The following is a 24,835-nucleotide window of genomic DNA, read 5'->3' on the forward strand; positions in this document are numbered from 1 at the left end:
ATTCCTATTATTATTATTTTTCACGTTCTTATGCCGCCACTTTGAGCGCATTTTTGGCGGCTTGAACATGCATGAAAACTCATGAAATTCTGCACACACGTCGCAGCTGGTGAAAATTTATTTAATTTAACGTGATTGGACGCAAGCGTGGTAAGGGGACTCGCTAGCGCCCCCTAACGTCGGGTCATGTGACCACAAATCCTCTCGGATCGGCATGAAATTTAAATATGTTACAGCTCACATCGGATCATTGGGAAATTAATTTTGTGGAATTTTTTTACCAAACAGGAAGTCGTCCACGCGGCGTGGCGTGCACCGATTTTCATTTTTTCGAACACCGCTTTGAGGACTTTATGATGTTCACAGAATCATGAAACCTGCCACGTAGGTTTCAAATCAAGAGCTCTTTCATCTGATACCACATTTGCCCAATATTTTGCCCCAATAGCTCAGTAGCGCCCCCTAATGCCTTTTCCCACTTAGGATGTACTGACAAGCTCTAAAACTCACCAAATTGGACACACTCGTCAAGACTATTATTTTTTGGTATAACCGCAACCTTTTAAGTGCCAAAATGACTCTACAGCGCCCCCTAGAAAATTAAAAGTTGAAGCCCCGCCTTCTACATGCACATACATGAACGAAATTTAGGATTCATATATATCATGACCAGACGCACAAAAAAGCCTCCTGGACCCATACCCTAAGTCCAACAGGAAGTCGGCCATCTTGGATCACAGGTGCATTTTTTCCGCCATTTTCCCCATTTCCAGGTCTCGCACTTTAACGAACTCCTCCTGCAGTTTTGACTCCACAGACTTCAGATTGGAACTGTATCATCCTCAGACCTTGATGATGTAAACTTGACAACAGATTTTACCTACGTTATACCAGGTGGGCGTGGCAGTTGTTTGTTTGTATAAACAAACAACTCCTTATAACTCCTCAATACATTGTCGGATGTTTATACATGCATCACGTGAAATGTCACACTTGGTGACGCCGTTTTAATTTCAACATCATTGGGGGTGGGGGTGGCAAGGGGTCTCCATAGCGCCCCCTAACAGCAGGTCATGTGACCAAAGACTTTGTCTGATCTTAGTGAAATTTACAGGACTCATAGCACTCATGGGTAAACGCCCAAATTATTTTTTTCAAAATTGTCGCTCTAACAGGAAGTGAGTTATTGTGCATTTCCTGCGTCACTTTTCCGTTTTTCCCTCTGCCTTTAGAGGACTTTCCGGTCTTCACAGAATCACCAAATTGTACACATACGTCAACAGTCACACATATTGCCTACTGACAAAGTTTGGGATTTTTAAGTGAGAAAATGACTCCACAGCGCCCCCTGGAAGATTTCAAAGTTTAACCATTATATGAATACCTTATCCCGTTTCATTTCTGCTCTTGGTCTGCCATCTAGTGGAGACATTAACCCCATCACACAATGTTCCATTGGAGCAGCAGGAGCAAAGACCTTTACATGGCTGCTGTCAATGCCCTCCGACTGCGACAAGCACTGACGTTCCTGCGTATGAAGACCTCTACCTGCGCGCCCTCCGACTGTGCCACAGTCCGACGTGCGTGGATGTGCGAGGGCCCTTCGACACTGCTTGCAGTTTTAATTATTATTATTATTATTCTTCCGACATTTCGTGCCCCAATTTCGCCCCTTTCCCAAATGTGAAAATGCTTATACTTTTGCACGGACGTCCGGCCTCATCCGAAATTCGATATTTTTGGGTGGTCGCACATGGTCGACGCAGAATGGCGGAATAGCGCCCCCTACAAAGTCCAAAAATGCCCATAGGGAATTTTGCTAACTTTGTCCTATGCTCACAAAATTCGGTACACATATGTATTATACCCACATATGCAAAAAAGCCTCTTGACCTCATGACCTCAACCCAACAGGAAGTCGGCCATTTTGGTTTTGATTCGCGTTCGCCCGACCAAGTTCAAATTACGTACGCAACATCTCCAGACCTAGCTGAGCTTAAGTTGTGCTCTGCGCATCCGTAGGTCAAAGGGCGTGTCTGCCAGGGCTCAACTAACTTTGGCGTGCTCGCCATGTACATACGAGTGGCTCTCACGCCCACATACTTCATCCAATCAGCTTCAAACTTGCTGGACATGATGATGGCTCCGCCCTGAACGTCCCGATATATTAATTTCCCACGTAACTCATAGCGCCCCCCGGTGGTAACAGGAAGTGAACTTAAATTCATGAAAAATACATAGTTGACCCCATCAACTTCATTCCACTTCTAAAACATGCAGAACCAGTTAGTGAAGCTACATTATGAACACTGTGAAGCTACGAGTAATGGCGTCCCTGTGGGGGCGTGGCTACCATCAATTCCTCGCCATGAAAATACGTTTGGCTTTTTGATGGCTTTATTGAACACGTATCATCATGAAAATTGATACACAGGTCCAGGGTGGAGACCTCTTCCATCTGATAGGGGTGTCGCTCATGTCGCCCCCTAGTGGAAACAGGAAGTGCCATTTTTTGCATCAACATTGTCCGATTTCCACGAAACTTCACATGTGTGATGAGGGACTGACCCTGAACACACCTGCATGCATCCCATTACTGCCCCCTGGTGGATGAACCATTCAACCTCTCATAACTCCTTCATGCTTTGTCCAATTCACTCCAAACTTCACATGACTGATGAGTGGCCGCCCTGAACACACCAGACCACACCAGACCATATGTGTAACTACCTGTGACTGCCCCCTACTGGATGAACGAAACATTGCATTTTTGGCCTCCTCCCAGGTTTTTTCTCACTTTCTGCTTCACGCCACAGCCCCGCCATGCCTCAGGCCCCGCGGTGGCATGGGTGAGCGAGGGCCCGCCATCGCCGCTTGCGGCTTTAATTACTTTTGTTGTTGTTGTATTTACCTGAACAGAGAACCATACAGGAAATTTGAATGCAGAAAAAGAGACAGAAGGCAAAAGATCAAATTCCAACAGGGTACATTTCAGTAACATGGTGTTAACAAGACCACCAGGCTACCATGACTGATTTTGCCACGTTAATGCAGGGAATGAGCCTGATAGGAAACCTCAGTCATGTGTCCATTGGCACTCGTAAATGAGTAAGGTTTACATTTTGCAGCCTTTTCACATTTCACATTTTTATCATATTTTACAGCACTCATTTGTTGTAAAACTCTTGGATGCAGCAGTCCTCTGCACCACATGGCATTCCAACCCTTACTACCTTAATGGAGAGGTACTGTAGATGTTCCTCAGGCATGCTGTTTACACATTTCAGCTGACTAGTAGCTAGTTGCACATCTCTCATCCCTGTCAACCAGGTATGTGAAGCTGACACATCAAAGTGCAGCCTAATGCACATGCTGAGTGAACAGGCATAATTGTCCTTGAAGAATTCTGACTGCTAGCTCACATACACTATATACATCTGGCACTTCCATCATGATAGAGGCATGCTGCATAGAAAAGGCAGAAAGGCCAGCTGTGTGAACCATGCATTGATTGTAGCCATCTCAATGTGATCCTGTGTCATATGGTTGGCATGCTGAGAATGAATGCTTCATCTGTATCTGAATTTCATATGTACCAAAGCACTTACCAAGTTTTTTAGGTTACTCAAACCTTCATGTTTGCATGGCAGAGCCAGCTGGAGTTAGAAGGGTACACACACATTACTCCCACAGCGAGAATGGATTTTCACAACAACAGAGACATCACATTTCTCAAGAGCAATGTCAGGATTTTACAAGGACATGTTCAGCGAGCTGTTTCCCCAGGACAGAATTGTGTTGAATGACTTCCCACAAAGAATTCTTTTGATACAAAAAAAAAAAAAAAAAAGCGTTGTTAATTGTTAAAGTCAGCACAATTAATTATTTTTGACAGTCTGAAGTGATAAGAGTGCCAAATATTGAGAAGGCTATGAGCTGGGTCACAAGCTTTATAATGTCACAGGGGTTATTGTTGATCTAAGTATTTGAAACACAGAAAACTGGCTACAAGATTAATGTTTGACTGACTTTTAATGTGGCGTGAATCAGTTTAAATGTTTTACACATCTAAACTTGTGTGTTTATGCCCTGTGTAATCATCCAATAACAGAAGAAGTTAGTCAGCTCTAGAAATATTCGGTTTTATCATTGTAGGTTAAAATGTGATGTGTGCTTTTTTGATGGTTGGCGCTAATCAGCCAAAGCTGCTGCTTATCTTTGCACCACCAGCTGGAATGCAAGGGAAAAGAGAGGAACCAAGCTGAACTGTTTTTTTGGCTCTCTGCCCCGTGTTCATATTTGTAAAGTGGCTGTCAACAAGCCAGTCACAATCAATTTGAGATTTTAGACCATGCTATCATCCTGAATAAGTAGATCAGGTCCTTTTCAAACGTTATTAGCTACAGAAAGGGATCTTCAAATAGGATTTAATATGCATGTTTTAGCTCATTTACAATAAAACATATATACTTTACATTAGCGTAGTGATAACTGGGATGTACTAATTTGACTCCAAATACTGATGCTGATACCCAAACTCTTCAAGTCTCTTTTTTCCTACTAAAATTCTTCTCCTATGTATACAGGAATGTGAAATCTAATTACACAGTAATTCTTTAGTGTTAAAGATGTTCATACGGCATTCTTTTTGTTTTAATTGTAGCCTGAGGTTTACAATAAAATTTGTAAAAAAGGTTTTAATCTAGTTTGAGAAAAACCCTGCACGATAAATTGTACTTTAGCTCAGGTTAACTAATTGCACATGTCAAAAAGGTATAGTACAGTAAGGCCTATCACTGGTCTCACATTAAAGTGGAAGTAGTGTAGTATTAGAAGTAGCTTTATACATGTTAAGTTGAATGAATGGAGCAGACCAGAAAGATCAGATTGGTGCATCCCTTCTGTTAACCATTTTGCATAACATGTGGTTGTTTGTTAAACTTTTTAATGCATTTGTGGCCCCTTAGAGGATCACAATGGAAAGTATAGTTACTATTTGTGACCTTCCAGGCAGGTATTAGCTTTCATTAATTCATGTTCAATTCGAAAACTGAGTAGCAGACTCTTTGCTTTCTGATGAAGTGTAATTAACATCAACTCTGCATTTATGTTTGTCAAGTGACAACTTGTCATTACAAGTTACACTCATTGCACTTTGCATAGTAACAACTTAGTTGTATTACAATGCAATTAAAACAAATCACTGTAAAAACAATTTTAGAAAAAAATTAATGCAGACGAGATGAAGCCCACAATTTAAGTTCCAAGAGTCTATGGTAATTTCATGCAAAGCAGTGGCTGCTTGGCAGCTCATAAAGTATGTTCAGGTCACTGACACACTGCAGCATTCATTGTAAATTACTCAGCAATAAAGTAGAGTAAACATAATTAGTAATTAAGGATAGAAAATGTAATAACCTAATGGTCTTTTGAAATAAATGAAACGAAATTCAGCTGAAATGTAAACTCAAGAATAAACTGAAGCACGTTTTGTTGATATTGCTGTGGAGAGTTTGTTGAGTAATCCAGTCTTTCTTTTCTTGTTGAAGCTGCAGCGGTGTGCACAGAAGAGTAAAGCTGTAATAGTTAAGCTCTCCTTTAACTAAAGTTCACAGCTGGTGCTCTGCTTACTCACTGTCCACCTACACAACTGTCTTCCAGCTGAAACTTCTGCTCAGAGTCAAAGCTTGTACAATGGACTGTTATCCTTTTTTTTTTTTTTTACACCACTATTTAATCCAAGTTAAGATAAATGAGCTCACTGAGTGATGACAATCATAACAATGCTGACATCTGTCATGAAACACAGCACGAAAGGTCACTGCAGGAAAATGTGTTTATTATCATGACAAGATATGCTATCAGCCATGAATTTATATGTTTGGTTTACTTTGGCATCCACTTCACGTAGCTATACATTGGAGCAATGTGTGCTTCGAATTATATTTGACATAATGCAAACAAATATTAATAGGATTATTTCTCGAAACGTTTGTGTAGCTGACAGGCTGACAGGCCTGTCCCTATCTGGTGTCTCACAGTTTGGAAACATAATGTACATATTAAACGCTACATCCATATGGAAGATGTTGACAACTGGCCATTTTCATCATTACGAAACAAAAGAAATGAGGACTAGCCGCCCCTGGAGCATCACGGGTGAGAGTCACCTACAGTATGCACAGGGTAGAAATGCCTCTCATCAATCTTAGGTGTCCAAGCAGCAGAGAAGTCGGTGGCTGTTTTGGTCTGCAGCGATATGTAACCCAGCACACATTAAGTTACAACTTTGCGCCACCTCCTTCAGCAGTTATGAGAGAGCCACTTAGGATGACAAGTGATTTATTAGAGATCAAAAGCCTTGACAAGTAATGTGGTGCACATTAACTTCCAATTCACACTGGAAATAGACTATGTCAGTGAAACACTAGTGTGTTTGTCATGAAGTGTATCTGCGTAATGTTTTGCGTGACTTCAAAGAGCTTTTAGTGTGGGTGCAATGGCGTCTCTGCCTTCTGGCGTGTGACACCCTTGCTGCACTCTGATAGACATATCAGTCTATCTTACTGAACATTGGAGCATTTCAATTAGTCCAAAGCTGAAGCCTTCCCTTTATAACAAATGCATCTCTTCCAGGTTTTTCTCCCAAATGCATCTCCACACATCTTGATGTCTCGTCTCTCAGGGCTTTCCAGTCAGTCATGACATTTCAAAAAGATTTACAATTTGCATCCTGTCTGTCAGCTTGCGATCTCTCAACAGATTGTGATCTCTCAACAGATTGTGAAGGAAGCATCCATCATGGAAAGTCTGCTTCAGTAGCGCTCAACACTCCATCACTGTGCACATCTCTCAGACATGTCAATACACATCAGCTTGTACATTAGGTTGTGTACATTTTCCATTCTTCAGAGAGATTTACTGTTGAATATATTGTGCAGGAGCCATGTATTTGATTTGTGTTAAATGTAATGCTCCTTCCAAACACTAGGTGCATTATAAAGGTCAGGTTGTGCACAGGTTATTTAAGTCCATGCCAGTAATTACAGGTGTTGCTGATGGAAAGAAGCAAACCGTTTTTGACTCAGCTCATATATATGTTTGGCTGTTTTTGTTTTAACTTTATATTGAAAGCTTAATGAAAATGACAGACAATACAGAAAATGGATATTGGTAAGACAATAAAAGTATATATATGAAGTATATAGTTTCTGACAACACATCTAAACAATCATTAGCAGTCAGTAGTAGCTCAAGTGTCAGACCTAGTCACTACATACTACTACTGTATAAGGACATGTAGGTAGTGCTTTGTCTGCTATGCTTTGCACTGGGAGCCTTGTGCTCGGACTAAATGTTGAAGCCACAATCTGCATAATTTTTATATCATTGTGGTGTCTTCATACACAGGCTTTCCCATATGCTCTCTCTCTATATATGTATGCATCTATAGTCAGAGGGAAACACCCAGGTGTGGCGACCATTTGAAGGTGTGATATTGGCCTGTCACATATATTGGTATAAGTGTATATGTTATCCGATATGCACTGATATACATATAGTTTTAATTTTTTTTAATGATATAGGCACATTTTTTGCTTGTGTTTTTTGTTCATGGTTATTAATAATTATTCAATTCCCAGCGAAGTTTATGGTTTCAGTGCGCTGATATAAATGTATCCAATATAGTTTATTGTTAAACTGTAAAAATATCTCTCTTGTTCGGCTTCCTTAGTGTCTGTGTAGGAAATTCCTAAAATAGTGACTTGTCCTATCAGGAATTTCCTTTGTCACTTTCCCCTTGTCTGTAGCTCTTGGGGGGGGGGGGGGGGGGGCCTTGCATTTATGACACTGTTTTCAGGTGTGAGGAAGAGTGGACAAAGCTGGGCTGTGTGACGGAGGGGTGGTGATGGGACTGAAGTCAGTGGCAGGTTCACATCTGAGCTGAGACAATATGTTGTGGAAACTTTGCTTCTCCTCTGGGGCAGAGTTAAAGATCTCTGAGAGAGCAGGCAGGAATACCCTGCTGGGGGCCGAGCTGGAAATGATTCATGGACTGGCACCACTTCCCACGTCAACCCCTTTACTGCCTCTTCAGCCAGGTTTTACATTAACAATGATTTATAGACATTATTTACTTTTTTAAAAGTTGTATTATTTTATTGTATTCATGTTTGTTTTGTATTTTACATATATTTTATCTAGTTTTTTAATCTAGTTTTCACTCAATTTTATTATTACTATTATTATGTCTTTTAAATCAAATACATTTATTACATTTTCATCGTTTTTTTATTTTTCAATACACTATTCTGTTTTTTGGTGTTGTTTTTATCAGCTTATCAATCATCTGTGAAGCATTTTGTATTGCACTAGTCTGTATGACAGGTGCTATAGTTGAGTGATTTACATGTTTGTTTCCTGTCAGTATGGTGTTAATATGGTTAGTCATTTAACTGTTGTGGGTTGTATATGGTTTTGAATTAGCTTGATATCAGTTTTAATATCAGAGCAAAGACAGAAGCAGACAATTCTTGATGGCGTTGTTTCAAATGTGATACAAGGTGATGGACATGGATGTTGTCCTACATTTTGGGATGATGGACTCTTCTTAAGAGTTAAAATGAGAATAATAATACCACTCTCATATCTATATGGTGAATATAAAGTTACTGCCAGCAGCTTCTTATTTATCATACAGATATGAGAGTGATATCAATCTTCTTATCTAACTCTTGGCAAGAAAACAAATATGTGTCTTTCCCAAAATGTTGGACTAAATACTGGACCTTTAAAAGACTGGCATTACTGTGTGTTTGTGTGTGTCAAAAGAACTACATACACACAAAACAAGTAGAACTGTAGTTAAATGTCAGTCAATGTTGAAGGTATGCAGAGTATGTGACATTTTGTCTGTTTGTACTATTGCTAGGAACAGTCTCCTTATATTGGGATCAGCCTTCTCTGTAAAAATGATTAACAAAACATTTATATTACACTAACCTTGCGCTATTGTATTCCTTGGGCAGATGGATGTGTTGAAGGAATGAGGTGTGTGTACAAGAATCGCAGCTGTTCAGAGCTCTAGGTTTTGATTGGCAGCAGGTCATGATGGACTGTTGTGAAATCATCTTGTAGAGTGAAGGAGGACGTGTTTGAATATATGTGTGTCAGTAATATAAAAAGTATCTGCTGGTCTGTTTCTTTATGTGGACACTCCATCTGACCCCTGGTACTTTTTTTGTCTGTGGAAAAAGAAAGTGATCAAAGGTATGACACGTTTTGCTTTTATGGCCTTACAGGAGTTTAATGACTTTGGCAAGTTGTAGCATTACAGTTCAGTTTGTCCTTGAGTTTGTCAATGCCAACATGCAGTGCATTTAATACAGCACCCGAATCACAATAATTGTCAAACATGCACCGAGCCAGATGTGAAAAATGTTCATCATTTGCTCTCATGAAGCAAAGACAGACTCTCCACCTCCATACACCCTCTCAGTCTCTGCTATCGCTGTGTGGAGGTTTTCATCTTTAATGATATCCAGGTGGGGCATAAGTCATGGTGACACTTTTACAAATGATAAACATAGGTGTGGAGTCTGCCTAAGCGCTAATAGCACCCTGAGGGGACTATGTGATGGTAATGACATTCTGGACCAGCCATATTATCCAAGCACAAGCCAGACAAGTGAAGGCACTGGTAATGAATCAAGGGCAAATGGTCTTTGTGGCTTTTTTAAAGGAGGAAGCAGGGAGCTCCGAACAGTATCGCCTCATGCGTTGGCCATGATTTCTCTGCCTGGGTGTTATTTTAGTATCAGGGACCAAGTGCTTTACCCGCAGATTGCCTAACAGCTTGTAAATGTAATGAACAGTGTGCTATTTGAGCTGCTGTCGTGTTGTATTTCAGATTCCTGATAGAGATACCTACCAGCAGCTCTGCTAACACCACTATAGGTCTCCCTAAATGACTTGTGTTACATGAATCTAACGTAGTTCACCTTGTTTGTTCCCTCAGGTCTGGTGATTGGCTTTTCTATGACTCCACCCATCCTTGACAGCTCCAGAGACGACCTAGTGATTCCAGTCCACGAAACACTCACTATTACATGCAGGTATGTGTGCGCTGCTGTGGTGTGGGAGTGCGGAGGTGCATATGTGCATAAAATGCTGTTTGTTATTTCAGAAATTTAAAAAATGCAAAAACTGGGAAGCAAAATCAAAATGGGAAAAAGTGGAACAATGATTGTTAGTGTTTGTGTTGTTGTTTTTACAGCAAAGACAACATATTCATTCATTCTTTAACCCTTATCTGAGGTCCCTGGGGACCTTCAGAATAAACTACTGTAAGAAACAACCAACACAACGAAATTGAACATTGAACATTGAACATTTTAATTGTCATAACATTATTTGTTATGTAATTAATGTCAGAAAAAACAAAACGAATTATTCTTATTTTAGGAAAGGTACAGTTAAATCTGTACATTGTGTAAAAATGTGACTAATTAAAACAGAAATTGAAAACAATGGTATGGTATCATTTGGAACAAACTGAAAAACTGAAAAATTGAGATTGTGACAAAAATGATACCTCTGTGCTCTGCAGGTACCCCAGCTGGTAGGATTAGTGTTAAGACAATTCATTACATTCACTGTAACTACTAAATTATTTAAAAACAACAATTGTGTTTTTTAAAATATTTTTTTATCAATAATGCTTCAATTTACTGATGGTAAATCTTAATCTTAGTCTCAATTTTAATACATGTTTTTAACAAACATTTACATAACCACTAATTGAATTAAAATATGAATTTTCTACATATGAAAAAAATACATTAATTAAAGACCTACAGTAAATATTAAAGTATTAAAGGTGTGTACATTTGAAACTCCAGTGCACAAACAGTGAGAATGTATTTTTCTGTGAAGTAGGAAATAACTTGTGTCCAGCAGTTCAACAGTTCAACATTGCAAGTTCATAAATTCTGGATTTTTAAATGAGAGTAAGTTACGTCTCAAACACTTTAATGAGCCAATTATTATTCAAAGTAACTTTACTTTAAATAATCACATATACAAAATATACATATATTAGGCAATATGTTAAAATCCTACTACTGAACCCTTATGATAACATTTTAACGGAAAAAATGGGACACTACATCTTTAAACACACCCACCCAGGACATTTTGTAGACAACACAGATTTTTTTTTGTTTTAAACCATTGCCAACACTGATTTAAACGGAGTCGATGGAAGATATGAATTCATTCATAATAATCCTCCTTTATCCTTATGAAATCTCTGCTGCACTGCCTGCTGCCAAGCTGTCACTCCATTAACCGTTTTGCTTCTGCGTTACAAAAAAAATGCTGTCTTTGGTAAGCCGGTGATACTCTTGGATTTTCCCCCTAACACAGGTCTTAAATAGTTGTTCGCATGTAAACCTCGCATGGCCAGCACTCCTGAGAATCTCCAGGGAGACAACGTCAGTTTCATTTTAGTTAATTTGGTCTCTACAAAGTACAGTTTTCTAGAGTCTAGATAGATAGGGGCTATTCACTAGGGCTGGAAAATAACCCGCAGAATGCTTTATTGCTCACTGTGATTTTTGGAGCTATTTCCAGTCATCACTTTTTGGCACTGTCTGCAAATGTGGACATTTGTAGTTGGCGGAGGCAGGTGGTGAAAGCAAAGCTATCAGTTTTCACACAGCCATTATGATTCAACTCAATGTCACTCATAATGCCTCCGGGTTAACATGTCCACCCGTAACTGAATTTATATGACAAAGCACAAAGAAAACGGGGCTGTATCACGCACGCACACACACACACACACACACACACACACACACACACACACACACACACACACACACACACACACACAAACACACACACACACACACACACTCTCACACACACGTACACACACACACACACACACACACTAACTGGTAAAATGTAATGGATATAGATGCCAAAATTAACATTATATCTGATCTTTCATGTATGATTGTTTTTTACCCTGAAGCCCATCTTAATGTGAGATCTATCCCATGTCTTGTGACCTGATGTCTCCTCAGGGGACAGCGCACTCTGGCTTGGGCCTGGCCTGATCAGACTCTGGTGGGAGAGGAGCTAACCTACCGTCAGGCCCAGCTTCCGACCACCGGGGCCCCCAGGCAGAGGGGCGCCTTGATCAGTGAGTGTCCGGGGCTGCCTGGGAGGCCGTACTGCAAGAAGCTGGTCCTGAACAGGGCACAGGCCAAAGACACTGGATACTATCGCTGCTATTACAAGGATGTCAAGGCCATCATTGACGGCACCACGTCTGTCAGCATTTATGTATTCATCAGGGGTGAGTCACTTCCCCACAAACCCACACACACACGCACACATACAAACTATAGTAACGCAGTTGAAATCGAAAATGTTTAAATGCCTTGTTCACCTTGCTGGATCAGCATAAAATACTCATTATTCAATCTTTCCCTTGTTTCATTTAAAGATAACTGTCAGAGCATAGAGAAAATAAGCTTTGAAAATTGAATTGTCAGTTTAAAAAAAGCAAAAAAACCCATCTTATTTCCAAGTCCTTAGAAAGTTTTAAAAATCCATTTTATGTAGTCGTGAGTCTGAAGTTTGTAGGTCCATTTTGTTCTGTCTGAATTAAAGAGAGCATGTTTCCTCTCCTGCTTGCCTGACCTGGTCAATAACTCTTTGGCTTGGCTATGTGGGGCCCTGTCTTTAGTTTCTCTTTTCCTTGGGAGGTTAACAAGAAAACCATCCTACTGAAACAGATCTTCTGTTTGGATATTACTTCAATATCAAAGCAGTTGCTGCCTTATTAGAGCTGGAAGTTGTTGACTTTGCCTCAGTAACACCCTGGAAGCTGGCAGGATTAATGTTTCAGAAATTAAAGATGCAAAGCCTTTGATGAAGGTAGGAATGAACATGCCTATTCATTTTTCTAATTAGGGAAAGGATAGGCTGTTATTTTATAAATATTGAAATATAACAGTGGCTGTTCACCTTCTTTTCATGTGGTATCACTGTTTTACAAGTGTGTCCAATCTGATAAGAGCTGCACAATGAAATGGGTTTTGCTACAAATCTTTTCTCTCCTGGCTGCACTGTGTCTCACATGATAACAGGATTCAGAGCCATCACTCCTACTGTACCTCCTCAATTTTAGCCCCAACTTTAGGATTCTGAGCTAGACTTCAATTGCTGCTTCTTCACTTTTCCTTGACTTTCCTCGTTCCATGTGTTGTGGGAGAAAAGTAGAAGGAGGAGTGAATGGGGAGGATGAGAGAGACAGCTGATTGATTATGATGATTGTCATGTAGGAGAATCCTGCTGACCAGTCCACTCATGTGAAACGCTTGTTTATCCCCTCTGACAAGGTGCCAAAACAGTTTCCACAGATCTAACCAGGAGGCTGATCAGAAGCAGATGAAATCCCAGCCATAAATTAGACCCAGCATGTGGCGGGATGAGAAAAGACGCATGTGGATTTAGTTAGATAGGCAGATGTAGCTCCTTTACCCTGTCTGTGCTACACACCACCCTCTAAACACAGATACACACACACATGAATGTATAGTATGACCTGAAGGCATGAATGCACTGTATGTGTATAGTATTGCATACGTACACACAGGCAAATGTAAAATATACAAACACTTCCTCTGTCACACACATTTTTAAATACATTCACACACACACACACACACACACACACACACACACACACACACACACACACACACACACACACACACACACACACACACACACACACATACACACACACACACACACAGGCTGATATCCCTGACATGCAAACTCTGCCTTTTCCTGGCAGGACATCTCCTTTTCCAAAACTGATCGCCTGCAGTGATTTATTGTGAAGACTTAGACTGCAACGAGTTGTGTGTTATTTCTGTCACCTGTGTGTATTTAGACCACCATGGGGCAGAGAATATAAGCGTCTTGATAGGACTTATTGTTCAGGCCTTGCAGTAGCTTGAGGTGATAGCTTTGAGTGTTGCAGAAATAAAATAAAAAATGGCAGAAGGCTTATTGTTAAAAAAAAAAAAAAAAAAGGAATAAGAAAAGAAGCAAGCATACAAAATACAAAAGTCACTGGTATTGAATGGCAAGCCTGAGAGATAAGCATTTTTATAATAGTGTGCGCTCATGCTGTGGGAATATGAGGTTTTGCATTGATAACAGCTGCAATGTAAATTGGAGACACAATTGCTGTGATGTCTCCCAAAGCTGTGAGCCACAGACAATAAAAGGAGGACAGAGGAGTGATATTTTTCACCAACAGACAGCTTGGGGTGAACTTGTAATACTATTTAGAGGAGGATTAAAGCCCTCGGCTGTCTGTCTCGTAGCTGACATGTAATAGCAGTCTTAAATGCTATTTACTGTAACATTACATGATAATCATGATGAACTACGTATACAGCGTGTCTTTGGGGGTCTTTATCAGGCTTTGAGATATCTGGCTGTCCGTTCAGGAAGTCACCTCAGCAATAGCTGTCATTATCTAGCTTCTGGTGTCAAGGTTACCCTTTAACAGCTAACTGTTTTTGTTTTATTATCTGCATCCAGACCCCGAGCAGCCCTTCCTCAGGAGAGGTAAAAATGACCTGGTGACCATTTTTATTACACGCTTCTCCACGCACATCATAGTGCCATGTCTGGTTACAGTGCCTGATCTCAACGTCACTCTCCACGCGGTTTGTGCCCACCACAGATTTGTCATACTTTCCTCCTTTAATTGAAGCTGCTTTAATTGATGATCTGAGCTCTGGCAATTGTTTATTAATGTGTCATCTTAGTACCCCACGCCTCTGGAGAAGAACGGGATGACATGGGACAACAAGCGAGGTTGGTCCATTCCAAGACAAATCATAGACAGCGTGCAAATGCTAATCGGACTTTTGTGTGTTGCCACACTGGGAGGCAAAGAGCACCAATCTTCCAACTACCTGATCCACACTACAGGTAAAAAGACATTATACCTTTGTTTGCTCTGAAGGTTTAAAAAGTTCACTCTCCTCTGGTATTTCAGCATGAAGCTTAGCAGAACTGCAGAGAATCACACAAACCTTTTGCCAGCAGTTACAAAAACACAACTGACCCAGTACAAATATTTAAATTAGATTTCAGGCTTTTCTCTCACTGAAAGAGAAATTAGCTGGGAAGTCAAACGTAGTCCTTGACTGACTGAATTGTCTCCATAATTCTGCATGGCAGTTAGTGAGGCAATTAAGCCTTAATGTTGACAATTTGGTCAATTTTATTTAATTATGTGATTTCCTGGACAACTCCCCTTTTTATGCGGGGACGTGTGCAATTATGTGAGTAGAATTAAAAGAAAAGGAAGAGAAGGCATAATTACATTTTGAGGAAACGAATGAGCGAGAATTGATGTCGAGGTTCCCTCTCATTCAGTGTGAACTCTGAGGGACCCGGGGGCTCTTTGCTATGTTGGGTGAGATCATTCACCTCTCACTTCAGAGGATGAAAAGAAACTCATACCCATTGCTGCTGGCCAAAAGTAACAGCCGCATCAGTCAGAGAAACTGAGAGCGAGTCTTCATTCGAAACGTTAATGGAGCGCTTAAACAATCAGGCAATCACAGTCTGCCGCATCACCAATATATGTGTTGTTTTTTTTACACCCCATGTCATTTTCAGTGACCACAGAAAAAGGTTTGAACATCAGAGGTATTGGCCAGTGACCAAAGCTTCTTGCCATTTCTTTTTCATTTCGAATTGAGGCTTCTCTATTCCACTTTAATTTGCTTCACTGGGATATAGCTTGGCACATGAATGGTAATAGTGTCAGTCTATGACAGACAGCTTCTTTATGGTAGGATGGCTCCTCTGGTCCAAAGGAAAGTCATTTCCTCTGGTCCTGCAAGGAAGGAAAAACTGCTGACGATGTCACGGTGGCCTCTCTCACTGTCTCCCTCCCTCTGTCCCCCTGTTTATCCCTTCCCTTTTTCTTTTTCCCGAACAGGAAGTCAGGTTTACGATGTCAAGCTGTATCCTGAGGAGCCAGTAGAACTGATAGTGGGGGAGGTCCTCACCCTGAACTGTACAGCATTGGTGGAGTTCAATGCTGGGGTGGACATAAAGTGGTCTTACCCTGGCAAACATGTACGCAGCATCAACAGTTGGTCACATGTTTTACAGCATCAGTAAATAAAAAAGAAAAAAAGAATTTTATGTTTGATGATACTCAGAGTTTAGTCTGTTTCTTCTCACCAGACGAACAGTTCGGTGGACACTAAGCCCTATCGTGAAGCTCTGTCTCACGCCACAGAGGCAGTTAGCATCCTGACCATCCACAGTGTCACTGTTACAGACACTGGCCCATACAGCTGCAACGTCACCAGCATGGACACAACACAAACCCAAAAAACTCAGGTCATAGTTCATGGTAAGCACTAGAACTGTCCACATTTTCTACTTAGACTTCTTCTTCAATAAAATATCACCATGAGTCTACAGCAACACTAACAGCTCTGTGACACTATTTACACAACAATGCTTTGAGACTAAGTCTAATGTCATCATGCTAACATATTCACAATCATTCATGCATTCAATTTAAAACATTGGAAAACTAATTTAACTCTCAATGGTACAGACATATAATATATGCAGACAACTAAAATCAAAGAGTAATAAAAGAAGGATATATGACTATATTAATTGAAAATAAGGCAAAATGAACAATGCTAGTGTATGAATCAACAATGAGAAAAAAAATCAATAAATACCATTATAAGAACAATTTAAAAATTAAAAGCAATTAAACCTTGGAATTTACTTGAGTCAACTGAAAAGGTTTTTTGAAGCATATTATATGAATATGGGGCACAGTAACAGGAAGCAGATCTCCTTAACTCTGTATCAATCCTTAGTAGTTGCAGGCTGAGAAATGAAGGTGTTGTCAACACAGCCATGACACTGGATGTGACAAATTATTGGTAAATGCTAAAACATAGTGTAACAATAGCACAACATCACAGTCAGTATGTCTCTATTATAGAGCAATATTAACATATCTAACCTTTGCTACCGTAGTTTACATTAGCCACCATAAGCTTCTGGTGATATCAAGACAAAAAAAAGGCTATACAGGAAAAACCTGTATGTGTATTGATTTGAGCAGGAGTGCATTGAATTGAACTTTTCTTTTATGAGAGGAAGAATGAGTATTAAGAAATGATATACTGTTGTTTTAAAGGAATACCAAAAATGCCAAAAATGTATCAAATAATTAGTGCTATAGGCTTGAAAATTAGCTCTGATTCCAACGCCGACCTAGGGTTAAACTTGTCAGACCATTTGTTGTATATTTAGAAATGTATTGTCAAAGAATAAGAAAATACTTGATAGATGGAATGCAGAGGAGAAGTGTTTGTTGACATTTCTGTTGATGTTTTGTCCCTTTTTGACATATTTTCTGGCTTTGACTCTGGGTCGCCTTTTGAATCCATTTGAACTGTTGTGAATGTCTGAGCTGACTTAGAGCTGCCATTCACTACAAATGAACTTTTTTTTAACCTTTTTCTGGTGTACAGTGCCACAGACTAAAAAGCATTCATTTTACATGGAAGAAATGTCCTATTTTGATGGAACCAAGCATCAGGATTTTTCAATTGGATGTTTTTAAAGAAATAATTCTTAAAGGCACTGTACGAAAGGCAATGAAATACAAAATGAAATTCATCCTGGAAAACACCAAGATCTGAGCCCACAGGGCCCTTGGCTTTCTCTGAAAAATTTAATTTCATATACGCATGGTTCTGTATGGTAATCATCTTTGATTTGAATAGAGTTTCTAAGCTTTGGTTTATTACAAATACCCTCCTTCCATCATTCCTTATAGGTTTTTGTTTGGTGGTTTTTGTTTGACTGTATTTATATCACTGCAAGTTATTCCTGAAAATTAAATTTAAATCAGAAAGAGAAAATATTACAGCAACTTCTACTGACCAAGTGTGCTTGATCCCAGTTATCTTGGCAACTGAATAAAGCGGTTCCACAACCTCTCCGTTTCAACTCACTGCTTTACAAGACATGACTCCCATCCCATGCCACCTTCAACAGCTCACTTAGCAGTCCATTTATACACCGTAAAAAAGCACCTCATGGCTCGATTCAGGATGGCATTACACTCAGGGGCATCCTTAAAACCCCACACTCCTGCAGTGTAAAATGAAATTGAACCCACCATTGAATCATTACAGACTATAGTGCTCTTCTTGCTAATTCTGCTAGTACTTTAATTGTCTCTGCAAAGCACATATTTTCATTAAAAACTAAACTGACATATGTATAAGAACTGGTGTACGTTAGAGACATTGTTACACATTTTGATATTACATTTAAATTAGATGCAAAAACTGGGGCTTTGATGGCATTATAAAATTTACCATCATGCCAATACATAATACTGTAATTTATACTCTAAAAGGTCTAGTCTTGCTTCTTGAGTCTCTATGTAATTATTAAGTCTACTATTGACGATGCCTGAGTATAATTTATACATTGTGCTGATCAAGCTAAAACATCTGTAATTTAATATAACTCTAGGGTCAACTTTTGCAAGTGATTGTTTCTTATTCCAGAAAAGCCATTTATCAACCTGGACTACAGAAATGGACCAGTGGTGGAAGTAACTGCTGGGCAGAAGTCGTTCAAATTACATGCAAATGTGTCTGCCTTCCCCACACCTGAAACGCAATGGTAAGATGAGAATCTCTGGTGTAATCATTAAATCTAATAGGCAATTTCGAAAAGTGTACTCTGGCTTCATACAGATGAGATTAATTTAGGGGCAACGCATCCCAGCAGGAGGCTGTTCTGCACTGTATTAGCTGTGCTTTGTGTCTGTGTGTCTAGGTATAAAGATGGAAAGCTGATAAACGAACGCCCAGAGTTCAAGATGAAGAGAATGAAGGTGCACCTCAACCACGCTTTGGAGATTAAGGATGTTTGCCAGGAGGATTCTGGGCTCTACACAGTGATGCTGAAGAACAGTGCTGCCATGCTGGAGAGGAGGCTTAACATCACACTTGTTGTCAATGGTAACTAGTCTGCTAATCTGTGTACCCTTGGGGGAGATCACACCAGATATTTTATGTGTAAATAGTGGAGTTGCAACAGTAGCTTATTGCTTATTGCTACACTGCATAATTACAGAGTGCAAGTACAACAGAAACTCAAAGAAAACTTCCAAACTGTTGTAGCTTTTTCAGCACAATATTCATAAGAACGCGATGTAAAAACATTGTCTTTTGCAGACTTCTTGGTTGTTTGTATCTGTTGAAGAGGAATTTGAGACCGATATTACACAGAATTGTGTTTGTAGCCTAATTTGTTCTCTGAGTGAATTTGGCACAGTTCTCCCCCCATCAGTCTTTCCTCTCTGTTTCTAATGTTCTCGTTGTACTCTTCTCACATTATAGTTTCTTTGCACTATTTAAAATGTAAATCTAATCTAAATGTCTCATAGTTGTGAATAATATTGTGAGGTTGATTTTTCTCTCTATTTGTGTTACCCCTATTGTTAGCCTTGACAGTCTGGCAACTACTCTAGGGTGTTTCTTTGTTCTGCCCAATGAACATATACATAGATATGTCTATGACTGTGAAAAGGTTGCTCCTCCCTATTTTCACTGGGCTATGGTTCCAAACATAGTTAGTGTTTTTGTGTCATGTTACACAGTGGTGTGGTGTGTCAGTGTAATATTTTGTTGAAAGGCTTCAGTCCTGTTGTGATTCTTTTTGAGAGATGATAGTGAGCAGATTGTCTGCTTAACCACTGATAATGATAACCAGTGTACATGGTTAGCTGCACTGAGATGTGAGTGACTAGGTGCTGTCCACTTGAGGTAGGAAAGGTAAAACTGCTCTGTAGTAAATGACGTTCCGTATAATGTGGTGCATTAGTGGCTATGCATGTGACCATAAAAAATAATAATTGTCAACATCTTAAATGTTTTGAAAGTTTTGTTTCAGTCCAGCTCACCCTGAGTAGATGGTATGTTCCTGTTCAGTGTGGCTGAGAGGGTGAAAGGCCAGTCAGTGGTCAACTGAGATTGAGCTAGAGTAGGGAAGAGAGTAGGTGGAAGCTTGCTTTGAGACTGCAGATTTTATTTGTTTATTTTTTGCTTCAGTTTTAGTTATTTTTTGCAGGGCTCATTTTTGCTTCTGTTCCATTATTAGTTTGTTAATAAACATGACCTTTTGCACATACTCCCGTCTGCTGAGCTGCCTCATCAACATATAAAAGTCTCCGGTGCTAAATTACATTGTCTGCCCTTTGTATTGTGTGGCGGTGCTATAGTGACATTAAGTATTATGGCTGGCTGAATGGATAGATTGATTGGCTCTCCTCTTTCCCAGTTCCTCCACAGATTCATGAGAAAGAGGTGGCAGAACCTTCCAGTCCTTACCCGAGTGGCAGCAGCCAGACTCTCACATGCACCGCCTACGGTCTCCCTGCTCCCAACATCAGCTGGCAATGGAGGGCCTGGGGTCCGTGTGTCCTCAACAACACCCGCAGCAGACTGTAAGCAAAAAAACTCCTCTCCCATATACACTCACTTGGGACTGATATTTTTACCAACTCTATATGTGTGGGAGCAGATAAGGTTTGATCGAACGGGACAGAAAAGAGAGGAGTGGGATGCAGTGCATGAAGCGTAAAGTGAGGGCCAAGTAACAAGAATAGGTCAGCATGAAAGTATCCACTGGCTCTGAGTGAGGAAGAGAGGGAGGAGAGGATTTAGAAAGAGGTGGTGAAGAAAAAGAGGTGGAGGTGGATAAAAACAGCAGAGATAAAGATGAGGTGGAGGAGAAGTAAACAGAGGAAAGAGAAGACAGAAGGAAATTGAGTCTGTTTGATGTCTAACATACATCCTCCCCCACACAGCAATATTCTACTGCTATTACTCTGCAGCTGATCCGCCATGGTCCAGCTCTCTCACAGCTGCCTGTCTTTCTCACGTACATAGACAAACATAAAACACACACACTCACACACTCATTCATGCGTCCGAAATGCATACCACTATGGAGGTATGTTTGAGCCCAAAAAGCACTTCAGTGTGCTGTATATCACACCCACACCACACACACACACACACACACACACACACACACACACACACACACACACACACACACACACACACACACACACACACACACACACACACACGCACACTCTCATTGGCAGGCATTGCCCTGGGCTTTCTCTCTCTCCTTCTCCATCTACACCGAGTCCCCTGACATCATGTGATGGATTCTCTGGACAATCATATACAGTAGATTCCAGTCATTTACTATTCCTTTAAGCCCTTGTGTTGTGGCTGCTTCCACTGGATATCCCTTTTTTTATTCACCATCTTCCTTCAAGGCTTAATTTTGGAAGTTATTGCTGTTATTTTGACCTTTCCATGTGGGCATGTCTATAATCTGTCCATATAAGCAGTATAGTACAGGCACAATCACAGTGACAGATTAGGCACAGCTTTAGCTCCAGATGTCCAGTTCTGGTTCTGTCTTGTGTACATCTTATGTGACATTTCATGGGCACTGACTGAGGCGAAGCTGTGTTGACCTCTCCTGGTGAATAAGAATTGAATTTCCTCTTTTAATCTGATGGTCAAACATGTAGTGCAGGACTTTTCTATAAATTTATCATGAGTCACAGCAGCCACCTGAAGTGTGTATTTGCAAAAAAAAATTAATTGAAAATATCAAATATGAGTTTACAATATTTTAAAATGATAAGGCACTCTCAGTCAGTGTATGTAATATTCATGTCGCATGGACAAAAATCACTGGCCATTGTCCAAAGCTTACATGCAGTTTCTTTGTTCAAAAAAAATGTTGAACTGTTCCTTTAGAACATTATAAATACTGAGGTCATGAGCCTATGTAACCCCAGCAGAACCCCACCCACCTAACAAGAAAGGAGAGGAGTCATTAATACATTTATGTTATAATTGTGAATTTTCGTAATGATCGTAAGAATGTAGAAAAACTTTATTGCTAGTGAAACACAAACAATAGTTTTAGAAATAGAAGCCAGAAAAGGCTGGTAAACATGTCATTGGCACAACCGTTTGGAGCCTGATTGTCAATCCTGTATACAGCCTTCTTACCTGTTGCACCACCACCACACAGTTCGTCTGTAACAACATAAAAAGTTGGTAAATGTGTAGATATGTGGAACTGATCAAAAAAACTCTGTGTTGCTCTCTGTCCACAACTTGCCTGTGACACTACTGACCTTTCAGCCTGTGAGTAATACTGACCAGGCTGCTGGTTAACCAGTTGTATCACGACCAAATCTGATGGGGGAAATTAATCAATGTGGAACAATGTGCTACAATGTGGAAAGTCTGATATACTGTATAAGCTATTGTCAAATGGGAACAGGGATATTTTAATATATTGATAATTTTATTACATTAATAATGATGATTAATGGATTACAGCATCTTAGCTATTATTTTTTATAATTAGTATATTAATCGTGTATTATTAGCAATAACACACTTCATTTCGATTTCACCCAATCATTTTTTTTATAACTGGGTTTTAATATACCGAATAAATATATATATATATTTTTTAAATATCTTGGTTGTACTATACTGTTTACTTTAAATAAATGTTACCATTATCATTCATCTTTCATTATCATTTTTAAGACCATGGAACATTTACGATTTGTGCGTATGCAGGATCTAAGGCACTTCCAAGTGTAAGAACAAATTCAGGTGAATCTCAGATTTGTGCTTTAAAACAATCGTCTGCATAGTTTTAGCACAGAATTATGCATGCAGGGTTTGTGAATGAGGCCCAATGTTGTTTACTTTGATTCACAAAATGTCACACTTAATGTATTCATTCAATTGTTAAATGTGATCTACATTATGGTCTAAATGTTGTTTCTTGTGTACATGTATTTCTTGACATTTAATCCTGGTGGAAAAAACGAAATCTTTTTTTACATAAATAAAACAAAGATGAATCTAACAATACTGCTGAGGCACAGCAATGCCTTGAGCAAAATGCTAACATCAGCATGCTTAAAGCTAACGAGGACAATGCTTATTCTGTAGATATCATCTTAGCTTAGTGTGTTAGCATGTTAACACTTGCTAAGTAGCAATAACAAAAAGTACAGCTGAGGCAGTAAAACGTATATGTGCTTTACTCCCAAAATTCCCAGTAATATTACAAAGGACATGACCTTAGCTATGACTCAATGGTTATGTTTAAGGGAATGGTTTAAGTCTTATATTATGCAATGTGGTGTTTAATCTACATGATCCACACAGTTCACTTCTTAACATGTTGATTTATGTAATCTATACGTGTATTAACTTTGATGTATGTAGAAAGTATGTAGGTTAGTGTGTATTGTTTATAAAGTATGACGAAAGTTTAAAAAAACTAAAAACTGACCCTGATTGCCCTCTGCTAATGAAGAACAACTGAGTGGTCCCTTTAGGAGAAAATACCAAACAAAATTCTATTTCATGTTTCATTAGTTCTGCTATGATGTTCACACTATGGATCTTCATAATAGAAATGCATACTGCAGTTTTTCCATTAGTGACCAGGACACTTTGCATAATTGCCTTGGCTTTGGGATGCAATGTTAAGATCTAAAATGCATTCCAGCGTGTGGAAAGAAAATTCTCGTAAAACCTCAGGATGTCTGGTTTGATGTCCTTCTGAATTCTCCCCAACTGCCCGCTCTCTGCTGTGCATATCAATGAGGGGGATATGTCATGAATGTGTCTGTGTTTCTCTCCAGGGTCCGACGAGACAGGAAGGGCCGGAGTGACAGGATCGCGGACTGTCAGAACTGGCAGGATATTAGCTCGGAAAACGCCATGAATGAAATTGAGGCTATTGAAACGTCTGTCGAAGTGGTGGATGGACGACAAAAGGTTCATCAATGCTGTTCATTCATTTTCATTTAATTTTCAATATTATATAATAATGATAATATTGACATTTCTGTTAAAGAATGACTATTATATGAATATTATTAAAACGTAGCCCAGAAAAGAACATTTACGTAAGTGGACTTATCCGTGAACTGTGATGTCTTTATGTAAGTGCCCCAAATTCTGATCTCCATAACAAAATTTGTCAATCAAGAACCATTTCCACAGTAGAAATATTTAGAACAGTCTTCCTCTGCAGACTTCCTGTGAGGACTGGTTATAAACACATTCAGACACAGGGGACAGGGCAACAATCGCACATACACACATCTGCACATTTATAAACCACAGCCGTAAGAGGAAATTATTACATAGATACACGCATGCAAACGTCCCAGTGTTTTTTCAGTCACACCTGAATGAGTTTGCTTCTCGTTGGGCCTGTCAGCGCTAAATCCCTTTGTGTCAGCTCACAGCTCGAGAATTACGTGACAGCATGCTGCACTTCCTTTTCAAATATGTGTGTCTCCTCCGGATGAATTTAAAGTCTCATCCACCTTTTTCTCACCTCCACAGATAGTGAGCAGGCTTCAGGTTCGCAACGCCAGTGTTTCAGTCATGTACAAGTGTTCTGCTGAGAACAAAGTGGGCAAAGATGAACGGCTGATTTACTTCTATGTAACCAGTAAGTACTTCGAGTTGAAATTCACTCTGCCTTTGATGAAGAGCGCAGAATTAAGCTCATCCAAAAATACTGAAAGCTATGAAAATAATTGTGTTTTCTGAGATTTCTGCTTCCACCCCATTAC

General features: G+C 39.7%; 1 protein-coding gene across 1 annotated transcript in view; it reads left to right on the forward strand.

The window, feature by feature from the left end:
• flt4 (fms related receptor tyrosine kinase 4) overlaps positions 1–24,835 on the forward strand; it is a 48,427-nt gene that overhangs the window by 9,499 nt on the left and 14,093 nt on the right. The window contains exons 2-12 of the mRNA XM_062425526.1: positions 10,019–10,115; positions 12,096–12,370; positions 14,638–14,765; positions 14,868–15,033; positions 16,055–16,194; positions 16,306–16,477; positions 18,678–18,795; positions 18,952–19,136; positions 20,458–20,623; positions 23,891–24,026; positions 24,603–24,711. Coding sequence (XP_062281510.1) covers positions 10,019–10,115; positions 12,096–12,370; positions 14,638–14,765; positions 14,868–15,033; positions 16,055–16,194; positions 16,306–16,477; positions 18,678–18,795; positions 18,952–19,136; positions 20,458–20,623; positions 23,891–24,026; positions 24,603–24,711 — 1,692 coding nt within the window. The remainder of the gene's footprint in view (positions 1–10,018; positions 10,116–12,095; positions 12,371–14,637; positions 14,766–14,867; positions 15,034–16,054; positions 16,195–16,305; positions 16,478–18,677; positions 18,796–18,951; positions 19,137–20,457; positions 20,624–23,890; positions 24,027–24,602; positions 24,712–24,835) is intronic.

This window comes from Scomber scombrus, chromosome 9 (assembly GCF_963691925.1).
Source record: "Scomber scombrus chromosome 9, fScoSco1.1, whole genome shotgun sequence".
Classification (NCBI taxonomy): domain Eukaryota; kingdom Metazoa; phylum Chordata; class Actinopteri; order Scombriformes; family Scombridae; genus Scomber; species Scomber scombrus.